Here is a 12,364-nt window from a genome sequence, read left to right as displayed (position 1 = left end):
ACATCATATCACACCATGTCACATCACATTACATCACACCATGTCACATCACATCACATCACACCATGTCACATCACACCATGTCACATCACATCACACCATGTCACATCACATCACATCACATCAGTCACATCATATCACACCATGTCACATCACATTACATCACACCATGTCACATCACATCACACCATGTCACATCACATCATACCACATCACATCACACCATGTCACATCACATCATACCACATCACATCACACCATGTCACATCACATCACACCATGTCACATCACATCACATCACACCATGTCACATCACATCACACCATGTCACATCACATCACATTCATGTGCACTGATATAGAGTCACAGTGCAATCTGCTCCCTCTCTGCGTGGTAAGAGAGAGGGAGAGAGTAAGGAAGTAAAAGATAAGTGGGTGGGCGGACAAGAGGCAGAGAAAGAATGCAAGAGAAAAAAGAGAGGTTTTAAGGGTGACAGTGGGAGAAAGAGGAGAGGGAGATGGGAGAGATAGAAAATAATATGCAAATACACACTGAAGCTCCTGTGGCTATGATCCAGTTTGACAGAGGATGAAGAACTGATTGTGAGCCTTGATAGAGCTGGAGTATGATACACACACACACACACACACACACACACACACACACACACACACACACACACACACATTGAGTGGAGAAAGTCTGAAAGTGAACAAGACTCAGTGGAGGGCTTTATTATCGCATATTCAGATTTATGTTTCCTTGGGCAGTTTTTCATGCAGCCTAAGCAGTTTCAGGTTTTTACCCCCTACTGCAACACTGCTGTGGCTGATCCACTGTGCACCAGCTTTTTCACCATCTTTTTGCCTTTTTAACAAGCCTGGACCCTCTACCTCTCACTCCTGCCTTCCTGTAACCTCCCACACAAACATAAACACACACAGGAACACAAACACACAATCACACACGCAATATACACAAATACAAACATGTAAGCATGAACACACACTCACACACACACACACAGCCCATAGAACCAATAACAGATGACCTCTCCCTCCTAGCCGCCCGCAGTTCAGGAAGTGTGCTGATGTAATGGGGTTCGAGTGAGGTCAGTGGGGGTGTGATGGGGTTGATTACATGAGCAAACAAAATGGATGGACTGTGTGTGTGTGTGTGTGTGTGTGTGTGTGTGTGTGTGTGTGTGTGTGTGTAATTAAGTCTGCGTCTGCAGACCTTGCTACATAGTCTCACAGTCATTCTTCTTTGTGTTCTCTGTAGGCAATTGGTGCCCAGATGAATTAGTCATATATTGTTTATGTAGCTGTTTTTTTTTTTACTGCATATCTATGTATGCGTATGTGTGCATGTGTGTTTCTGTATACTTTGGCCTGCAGAGTTACAGGAAGCTAGCAGCAGGATACAATGTAAAGGTTTTATAGTCTAACATCAGGGCATCCAATTCCGGACAGCATATGACCAAAAAATCACAATCATATACCAGTATATTTCATCCTGTACTGTTTTCGCTGAAGTTTCTCATAAATTAACAATCCTCCATCTGTCTTTTTTAAAGTTTAATATCGCTTTTACCTTAACTTGTAATTTATTTTCTTCCAGTCCCTGCAAATGGATGATGGATGGATTTTTGAGATTCAAAATTCGTATCCAATTCCGGACACTTACTTTTGTCCATGTTGGTATATTCATATACTCGATATTAACCCTTTATTAACCCTTCCTGTACCTTCACAATGTTACAGATACTTGTAAGAAGTGCAGGCTATGTACTCAAAGCTCTTATTTTTCCATTTATCAGCCAATACCGATTCTCTACATGAAGTAACTGTCGCCCAAAGTGAGATTTAAGGCTTCCCGCTTCTTGTTCGTGACTAAGTTCGTAACTTAGTGTTTTATATGCTTAAATGTGTATAGATATTTATGAAATTTGATACCTAGCTTCTGAAATGTGTATAAATTTACGTCACTTATTGGGAACTCTGTATAAAAATGCCGGTAAACACCAGAAATTATGCAAGTGACCGAGTGGCCGGAATTGGATACAATTCCATTACAGTAAGCCACACAGGACCCACTCATTATCAGATATGCCCCTATACACACACACACACACACACATTACTGTGGCCCCATATGGATTTAGAGCCAAGAAGTCCGTCCTTCTCTAAGTAAAACCTGATCTTAAAGTAACACTAAAGTTTGGAATGTGTCAGCTGGCAAAGTTATGTCTTTTCTGCTCCCCTGCTGCGAAACATCTGTAGTTACAGTACCCTGACTTGTAAGTTTTAGAAAAGGCAGAGCATGACGGGGGGGCAAGGAGTCAATGTGAGGGATGACGGGTCCATTTCATAACAGCCTCACAGTTACAGAACAATTCCAGACCTTGCAGAGGTTCTAGCTGCGGGAAAAAACCTGTTACATTTCACAAATGCTTTAACCAAACCACACCAGGATGTGCTAGAGCAACCAATAGGCATACGGAAATAGCACATAGCTTGCACTGCTGTTCTACTCACTGTCCGATTCCCCCGATTATCAGGAGATAATGTGTAGTTCATGGAGATCTCTTGATTTGCCATATGTCTTGAATTATTATGTCTGTGATAAGCAGTGTGAGAGAATCAACCTCTTGCGCTCCTGCTCTCTTGAGAATCTGGGTTGACTCCTGGTTCATTTTTCAGAGAGACAAATGTAGTTTTGTCAACTCTTTGACCCCACAACTTTTTAATTTCAATGCAAAGCCATGGCTTACCCAACAAAAATAATTCTTTCTAGATTCTAGATAACACAATAACCAAGTTTGTGAGGAGCAGGGAGACAGCTTTTGGATCAACAAACAAGCTTCTTTTGAACATTATGAGCAGAATGTTGTACTTTGAGTGGCCAAAATAAATTTTGGATATGGTTGCAGGCTCTTCTGTGTATCTAATGTGTAGATAGAGTGTCTCTTTAACCAGTTTTAACCATAAATTGTCCTGATTATCATGTTGTCTTGATGATCTAAAGCTTTAGAAGTAACAGAAAATCACATATTACTTATCCAGTCAGAGAATATACTATAAGTTGAAGATTTTATTCATAAGTCACTCTCCATTCATCCAGTAATGTTATTCAAAATAGATTTATGTACAAAATACATTCAGTTTCACCTGTTAACAAGATCAATAAGAACAGCAAAAACAATTTACAGTATGATACAAGTCACATTAGATTATCAAAGATTAGATTCTGTAAACACTGTCCACAGTTCATCTTATCAAATTCAAAACCTCTCTATCTCAAAACAGATGCACAACAATTTAGTGCCATTACTTTACCCATTATAAAAAGAAGACACACATATATTACCCTACAATTAAATGAAAACTACTAAAAAAAATGTCAAGAAAGTAGGTTGAAATATAATTATCTGTCTCATATGAATGTAAACACTTTGATGAGTACAAAGTTGGAAATGTAAATTCTTAAAAAATGCTTTAAATGCTTTCAAAGATTCACTTTTTAGGAAAATCAAGATAATAAAATAATTAAATGGTAAAATGTTTTCTATAACTGTCTTTGAAGCTATTACTAGAGTTACTAGTTGGCCATGCTTGAAAGGACGCAAGTACAGTAGTTTTCAGTCACACAAGCATTTCACACATCATATGTTCTACCGCAGACCTCTACCACATTAGTGTTTTACCTCTCATTTCAACTGTAATGGGGGTAGCTGATCATTCTTCAGTTTCTCATAATCTTTCATACAAAACCGTAAATGTAGGAAAGCAAACACTTTATTCTGACTTCAACCATACCTATGTGCAAATGTACTGCATGTAACAATGAGCTAGTATTACTTGATTCCCAAAAGGATTTTTGTTAAGAAAATTCTGTCTTTCCTCCATCTTTTCCCCATCAGAAAACACAGGACGACTGACAGCTACAACAGGTTTAAGAGGCACAGGTTTTGTGTCAAAATGTGACTGTTTTGTTCTTTACAGCAAATAATCAACTGCAGATGGATAGATAGATGGAGGGAAGATGCATGATGGGGGACTCTACAAAATACATCTCTCTACATTGTTTAATATCTTGTCATGTAATTGACCATGACTTCTGTTGTTTCTTCTTCTCCAGCATGGCTATCTAGTGAATACTCTTGCATACTGGCTCAGTAACCATTCACTATAAGCATCCTTTAACAAAACACTCTTTGTCTCTCTACATTTCTGTCTTGCAGTCCTACTTAAGTCTTTGGTAAATGCTGTTTGCATCACATTTCCTGCTACAATACAAATTCATACACTATGTATATGTACGTGCGTGTGTGTGTGTGTGTGTGTGTGTGTTACAGCCTCAGTTCAATGGGGAACATTACATGAATGAACTTCAGTCTCTCACAGCATTGGCTTTCTCTCATCTGAACTTGATATGTCCAGTAGAATTCATGGCAGCATTAGTGTTCATGATAATAGCGATCACAATGATTAAGACAATGACAATGTTGATAATAATTAAAACATTGACTATGAAGACAATGGCAATGATGATGATAAAAGCAGTTGTGAGTTTGTCTCTCTTTAGCTTTAGAATGAAAGCTTAACATACGATGTTGCTCATATTCACAATGATGATGCTGATGAACATTTCCATGATGAAGAGTAGGAGTCTCTTAGTCGATGAACTGAGCTCCTCCGTGAGGTACCATCTCCGTCACGCCCCATGCCACCATGTTCCCCCTCTGCTCGCACCCCTGGCCGTCCAGCAAAGCCAGCTGGGAAATCTCCTCCTCCGACAGCACTCTGTCCCACATGTTCACCCCCGTCATCTTCCCCGGGAACGCCAGCTTGGCGTCGAACCCTCCCTCGAACCCCGGCACCCCGCTCCCGTGCCCTCCGCCCACACTGGGAGACCCGGGGCAGCAGCCGTTCCTCTCCTGCCCCAGCTGCAGCGAGCCTCCATCAGGCAGGACGTGCCCCTCGGCCACCCCGGGCGTGGAGGCCACCTTTTTCCCGTCGGCCCACAGAGACGCCAGGCCCTGCTTGGAGCTCCAGGCCCCGCACAGGTGGATCCACTGCGCCGCGCCTCCCGCCTTCACCACGCCCCGCGCCTCCACCAGGTGAGCCTCTCCTCCCACGGTGAAGAGGGCCGAGGTTTGGCCGAGCAGCAGCTGGATCTCGTACGGGTTCCGGCGCGTCCCGTAGGAGAACAGCACGGTTTTGTTGGAGATGGCGGCCGGCTTGGCCCACAGGCACACGGTGAAGGAGGAGAGGAAGAGAGGCACGTCTGGGATGACGGAGGTGTAGATGCGACGGGAGCGCATGGGGAAGAGGAGGGCCGTCTCACAACCTGTGCAACAACAAGACGTGATAGCGTTCATTGCATTTTATAGCACTGCAAAAGAATCAGCTTCAGGGCAGTGTGCGTCATTAACAACATACATGGCATGAACTAGTTAATGTTTTCTCTTTAAACTGCTGGAGAAGAAGAACAGAGGAGCGAGAGGAGGCAGTTGTTTGCTTAAAACAATGCAGTGCTATGCATATTCAAAATGTTTGCATGTGAAGAGAGAGAGAAAGAGTGAGAGACAGAGAGAGAGGCATAGATAGAAAGGTGTTTGATCCTTTCTTTATACCTAACTTTGCAATATTTTAATCTTAATTCTAATTTATAGCTGCTGTAGGTAAGTTCGGGAGGAAAGAGATCAAATCTCCAGAAATCCAAACCAATACAAGGAGTGACACTCCTCCCACTTCTCCTAGTGATTGACAGGAGGAGTGATTGATGGAACGGGGCCAATCCACCCATTTCCCTTTGAAATGAGAGCAGCAGAGGAATGGGGCTACCGCTATTTCTGAGATTCTGACATATTATCCTGCTCGTCTTTGGCCACCAAACTTAGTGATTTATTTTCATTACTTACTCAATAAATGATAATCCATACAAGTTACCTATACTGCAGCTTTTATTTAGTGAGTCGATTCATCTAACATTTGAATGTCTGTGTCATACTAAGCTCCCGAGGTTCCAGGGTTGTAAGGTTGATGTTTCCCACTAGGAGGGAGGTCAGAGTTAGATAAACAGCTCTCACTGGAATCTGTTTCTTATCACTTTGGCCTCGACAGTACTAACAAGAGTTGGCTAGGCTACAGTACTGTCTTTATTGCTCAATGGCTGTTACTGCCTTCTGTCGATGAAAATACTCCATTCGATTCCACTATGAGCAGTGTTTTATTTCCCATTGCATACCAAAATACTGTAAAGTCTCAAAATCTCAGTCTGACTTCTTTCGTGCACCGTCATGTAGCTGCACAAGAGGGATAAACTACTCTGCCCAATGTGTTCAGATCAGATTAACTAGTAAAATGGATTGGAAATTTGGAAATACGATCTGCGGGTAAATGCATGGCAAGTTACCCACATGCACTCGTCAGTGTGACCAAACTTTTGAAAAAAATTTTGAAAATGGAGCTTTTAAGTTTGGGCATTAGGCATGAAAGTGGGGCTGAATGAGAGATGTGCGAGTCGTGGTTCAGAGTGCGGTCAGGTGATGAGATCATGGATCATGGGAGTGTTTTTCCTGACCTCTCTCCCTCCCTCTAATCCAGCCCCCCCTCTCTCTCCGTCTCTCTCTTTGGTTCAGTGGATTGTTCTGCTTCACTCTGTGTGTAACTGTGACTTCAGCATGTTAGAGTCAGCTGTTTTGATAAGGTCAGGACCACCGTGTGTTTCACATCACCCACTCCTCTCCCTTCTCCTCTCTCTCTCTCTTTCTCTTACACGTACACACACGTGCGCAAATGTAATTTTCATTATTTGAAAAAGCTTTTACGCACTATTAATCCCTCTCAAACTCACTTTTTATGTGCTGAATTGTGAAACTTAATTTTGTTTATGTACATATATTTTAGTTTGTCAAACAAAGAAAGAAGCTGTGCGTGTGTGTGTGTGTGTGTGTGTGTGTTACTCCTCTGTGAGGCTTTCCAAGGGATTTAGCTTCCATTAAAAAATGCTCTGTAGAGTTAGTTTTGGGCAGAAGAGCTCTGTGGGAGGTATGAACTGGAGTGTATGCGAGTGTGAGTGTGTGTCTGTGTGTGTATGTGTGTGTGTGTGTTCTGTATTCTTGGTTACCGGTTATCCCTCCCCTCCTCTATCCTATCCATCTTTCTCTCTTTACCTCACTTTTATGTCTTTTATCTCTATCTTCCTTCATCATTCTTATCTCTCTTCATCTCGTTTCCTCCCCACCATCTCTCTCTCTCTCTCTCTCTCTCTCTCTCTCTCTCTCTCTCCAGCCACCGTCCAGTTGTGAGACACACTTCACTACTAGAGACCAGAGATCTTAAATATTGACATTACATTTGTCTCAGGTTTCTGCCTCTCAGGGAATAATGGTGAAACAAATACACACTGAGTGTGTGTGTGTGTTGAAGACAGTTCGCATCTGGTTCTGCTTTCCCAAGGTACTTTGGTGTGGTTTCTGTGCTGACCTGCTAATGATTATACCTCCCTCCGCTCTGTATATAGGCCAGATTTACATTTCTGGGCTCTATATATATATATGTGTGTGTGTGTGTGTGTGTGTGTGTGTGTGTGTGTTTGCATGTGAGTGTGCCTGTGTGGGTGTGTACACATATTTGTGTCTGTGGCACATATGCATGTGTGTGTGAGTGTCTACAGTCATTTTGTGTGTGTGTATGTGTGCATCTGCATTTGTGTGATCAACTGTAAGTACTTGTACGCTCATTCACTTTTGTGTGTGTGTGTGTGTGTGTGTGTGTGTGTGTGTGTGTGTGCATGGATGAGTAATACAACCTAAAAATGTTTGAGGTTTTTATTTGATTAATTCAGGGAAATAGAGTTTGCTCATTGAAAAGACTGGTGCCTGCGTGGGACCAAACTTGATCCAAGTTCACTTAGTCACGGTCTGTTCACATAGTCTCTACTCATAAATTCTTATTAGTCAGTGTTTGATACAGTTGTGGCCCAGAGAGTAGAACTAAACCAGAGTAGGTAGATCTCAGCGACTGAAATCACATACAGTAGCATCTTACAACAGGGGCACAGATCTGAGAACAACTTGTGTTCACACTCAGTCCAATAGTTCTGTCATAACATGACAAAGACGCTGTTATTTGTTGTATTATCCTCAATATGTTTTATTGTTGTAATTATTTGTTGTATTATCTTCAAATTTCTGATCATGTGGCCTGATTAATGTTGCTACATCACTGCTCCCATCGGATGCAAGTGCGTGTAGGCAAATGGACGAGTCCCAGAGTCTGGCTCTCTGCATGCCATGATTTGAAGTCATTCACATGTGCAATTTACATGAAATTACACAGAAACGTGAGAAGGGACCAGAGCTTGACCTAGAATTTTTTTAAGTTATGACCAAAATGTTTTTATTATGAACATTAAAGAAACAGAAGAAGCAAGATGTGAATTGAACTTGAGCATTCTAGAGCTGACCCCGTGCCTTCTCCAAAACATCAGTTGAAAAGAGAAAATTCAGCTTGGGGTTTATGGACAGAGACTAATGTTAGTGAGCAAGGGGGAAAGTATAGGTTGCTACTTGAGGAGGCTAACATGCCTGGAGACAGACAGAGGAAATGGAGAAGGTATTTAGGACAAAGATGGACTCGTGATTAGTTGTGGGACGTTCAGAAACAAGGCCCAACAAGGGTGGGTGTCATTCTTGCACTTGGAACGTGACCTAAATGTGTCAACACAGAAAGAAATGTCAGAGAGTTTGGGTTGGGGGTGGAAGGTTGGGTGGTGCAGTAGAGAGGGACAGAGATAGATAGAAAGAAACAGAGAGAAACAAACTAGAAAGCCAGAGAGAAACAGAGAAAGATGAGGCAGAGAGAAAGATGAGAAAGATGGATATCTTACCTGCGGGCAGGTATCTCTGCCTCGATGACCTCAGCACTCGCTCAAGCTCTTCCCTTGTCTGCTGCAGTGCTGTTACCCCCGCAGCCAGTGCCCCCTCTAAAGCCCCCGCCGCTGTCACCTCCTGCTCCCGGTGCCCTGATCCACCTTGTGGAACCTGGAGTCCTATCTTAGAATTTGATGGCATCCCCGCTCCCGTTCCCATCCCAGCTCTGGGACTGCTGAAGCAGCTGGTCTCCAGTTTGGCGAGTCGGGAAGCTTGTGTCCGAGCTGCAGAGAGGAGCTGCTGTAGCAACGCCTCCAGGTGGTTGGAATTCCCAACAGAATTCCCAGCAGAATTCCCAGCAGCGACGGCAGCATTCTGGTCTTCCCGAAAGTTGAGGCGCTCCAGGGTTTCTCGGAGGCGGGCCTCCAGCTGCAGGGAGATCCTTCTTCCAGCTGTCTCCACAGCAACCCCACAGGACCCACCATACTGGGCAACAAACCTGACAAAAAGGACCAGTGTAAAGGATCTGAACCTTTTTCAGCCGAAGAGCTTAACGCTCCACAACCAAGAAGCACTGAGTTAAAGCTACTCTTTGCATTTAGGGACTCACCAGAATTAGGCCTGCAAAGTACTGTAAGATGCAATAAAAGCGTCCAATAAAAGCCTCCACCAAATCAATGGATGAATGAAAAAATCACTTCGCACTGAAACATACATTCAATGTGATATGTCCTGAGATGATGGACAGATGTGTATCCTCAACATAGTCATGTTTATTTATATTATTGTCACAAACATGTCTCAGAGGACTTTACAGAGAATGTGTCTGGCTAGGTCTAACTAAACACAATACGCTATATTGCCGCGTTGGTTTGTGTGAATGCGCGTCTCTCCTCAGGCTCGCTTCAAATCAATGGTGAACAAAGTTATGTAAGACAAACATAGCAAAAAAAACACAGGTAGGCAAGAGCAGATTTAGCAAGACAAACAATCTACCTATTCTACATAGCCTAACCTACCTGGCACCCCAGCCTTAGACCCTAAATGGACACAAGGAAAAACCTTAGTAGGAAAACTTGGAAGAAACCTTGGACGGGCTGAGGCAAAAACATAGTTTGGGGGCAAACCTTGCTTTCAGTTTAACTATGCTATAGAAACTATTATGATCACAATTAAACTCATCTCTATGATCTTATCTTATTTGTACAAACCAACCTGAGCATTTCCCCACGCAGCGACCCCATCTCCACCTTGATGATGTCATCAGCATACTGCAGCAGCATGTTCTCCCTCATCTGACTGTTCTCCAGCATAGAGAAGAGTTTGTCCCATTTAGTCAGATCTGGAGACTTACAGGGGGCCGGGCTCGGCGTGGCTGGAGAGAGGGATGGAGAGAGAGAGAGGAGAGAGAGAGAGAGAGAGAGAGATAGATATTAACATGTGTTACAGGACATGTTTACCTTCTCCTTCTTCTGTGTTGAAAATACTGAGAGCTCTCCAACTCCAACTCCAACTCCAAGAAGAGCTTGTTCTACCATTTTAGGGAGAAAGATGGAAAATGGGAAAATATGTTTAATGTTTTAATCTGTTGGAAGAGCAGAATACAGTGAATGCTCCAGGATGAGGATGAGTTTATCTTATTTAGTCAATGACATAGTGCTCACACTATCTCCTTAGATGCATGGCAGGTAAGCTGAAGAGTGAAGGGGGGAGAAGAGAAGAGGAAGTGGGAGAGAGATAAGGAAAGGAGACAAGAGACAGAGAGGTAAGAGATAACGTGCAAGAAAGAAATGGGGAAATTTCCTCATGAACCCAAACAATCCTGCTACTTCCTTTCCTGCGATATCATCTGGCTTTCGGTGTGAACGGGGGGGAAAGAAGAAAGGAAAAGGAAGGGGAAGATCTGGTGTGAGGTGGAGGAGAGATAACAAGAATAGGGAGAAAACATGGGGAAGGGGGAGGAAGGAGGGATAAGACAGAGGGAGGGGGGCGAAAGAATTCAGGAGTGAGAATATCTGTCAGACACGTTGTTCTCATTAACTTTTGAGCCTTTCAAACTCTGTTTATACCTGCAAAGGTATTCTAGAGAGGCTTTATCACAGGACTGCAAGATTTGTTTTGGCTGCCTGTCCTAAGGTTCAAACTAAATTAGGCAGAAGGTTCGTGCACTCTGCTTGGAAGTTATTATGGAATGATTTAAAACTGAAAGAGCGGCTCTGTCAGGGGTTTATAAATGATTTTGGGGGATGTTGAGGTGGACTGTAAAAAGGCCTTTCTAGATTATGCTTTGCTTTGCTCGGGTCTACAGGTCTTGACCCTTGACCCTGTTAAACTTACTGCATTTTAGCGCTCATATAGTGAAATCTATCACTGCACTTACCTCTGACATGATTACAATTGACTTACTATACTACTGTACAGTATATGGGACTTTCATGTTAGCCATGTCACTTGTTTGTCTCTCATTATTCACATTGGGACTACCTCTATAAAATGTAAGTTTTTATTAATAAAATTCACTTGAACATAGAGGAAAAGGCAACCTGCACCCTCACAGGTGTGTTGGGGAACTTTAGAGTATGGCTTCACCTATCTATTGCTTGTTTTTCCCGTCTGTCACTCCACTTAAAATAAAGCGTGTCTTGACCTCATTAAAGTTGCCCTCATTAATTCTAATTCCACTCAGAGTTTACCGCAGGTCAGAAGCAATGATCTGTATCTTCCTCCAGGCTTTGACCTTCCTCTCTCCCTCTCTTTATCTCCCTCTCTTTATCTCTCTTTATCTCTCTCTCTCTCTCTCTCTCTCTCTTTCTCTCTTCTCTGTCTCTCTCCTGCTCTCTTTCTTCCAATCACATACTCATACTGTACGTAACTCAAGCGACTTGACTTATCCTTGATTCTGCAAGCCAATTAACACTTTCTTTCTTTTTTTCTTTCTTTCTTTCTTTCTTTCTTTCTTTCTTTCTTTCTTTCTTTCTTTCTTTCTTTCTTTCTTTCTCCCACACATCTCTCCTTATCTCATGTTTTGGCAGGCAATAAGGAGCAAGCTGGCATGATCTCGCTACCCCTTTCCTCTAGTGCTGTGTAATTTGTGTGTTTGTATTTCACTCTTCTCATTCATTTGTTCAAGCCACCCTTGTTTCTGCCTTTAATGACGTTTAATCACATCGCAAGCTGTGCCCAGAGCAAAGTTTGCTGCCTGTTTACTGTTGCAGCACCAATTATACCGCCTGCCAGCTCGAAAACACACAAACACAATGCAAAATGCACGCTCTTGGACTCAGGGGCCCATCATACACACACACACACACACACACACACACACACACACAGAAATGGTGATGGCTTCTAAAACAGCTGAGAGAATTTCATAATTCTACAGTATTTCTGTGATGACCTGTAATGTGTGCTGGTTCCAGTAGGCAGCTGAAAAACTCTCTGCTTTTCTCGCTCAACTTATTCTTTGGCACTGATCATCTCATA

At 42.7% G+C, this 12,364-nt stretch overlaps 1 protein-coding gene across 1 annotated transcript; it reads right to left on the bottom strand.

Moving 5' to 3' along the window:
* Positions 1-3,111: 3,111 nt before the first annotated feature.
* Positions 3,112-10,419, bottom strand: LOC139642291 (pentraxin-related protein PTX3-like). The gene is made up of 4 exons (XM_071517062.1): positions 10,342-10,419; positions 10,097-10,260; positions 8,899-9,380; positions 3,112-5,352 (listed from the first exon to the last, which is right to left on the bottom strand). The coding sequence occupies exons 1-4, from the start codon at positions 10,417-10,419 to the stop codon at positions 4,676-4,678; spliced, it is 1,401 nt and encodes a 466-aa protein (XP_071373163.1). The 3' UTR covers positions 3,112-4,675.
* Between the last annotated feature and the right edge of the window lie 1,945 nt (positions 10,420-12,364).

This window comes from Centroberyx affinis, unplaced genomic scaffold (genome assembly GCF_046629955.1).
Source record: "Centroberyx affinis isolate AG114_WGS23_722 - 3 ecotype Tasmania unplaced genomic scaffold, CSIRO-AGI_Caff_v1 ptg000455l_1, whole genome shotgun sequence".
Lineage (NCBI taxonomy): Eukaryota > Metazoa > Chordata > Actinopteri > Beryciformes > Berycidae > Centroberyx > Centroberyx affinis.
This window is presented reverse-complemented; position numbering and strand designations above follow the sequence as displayed.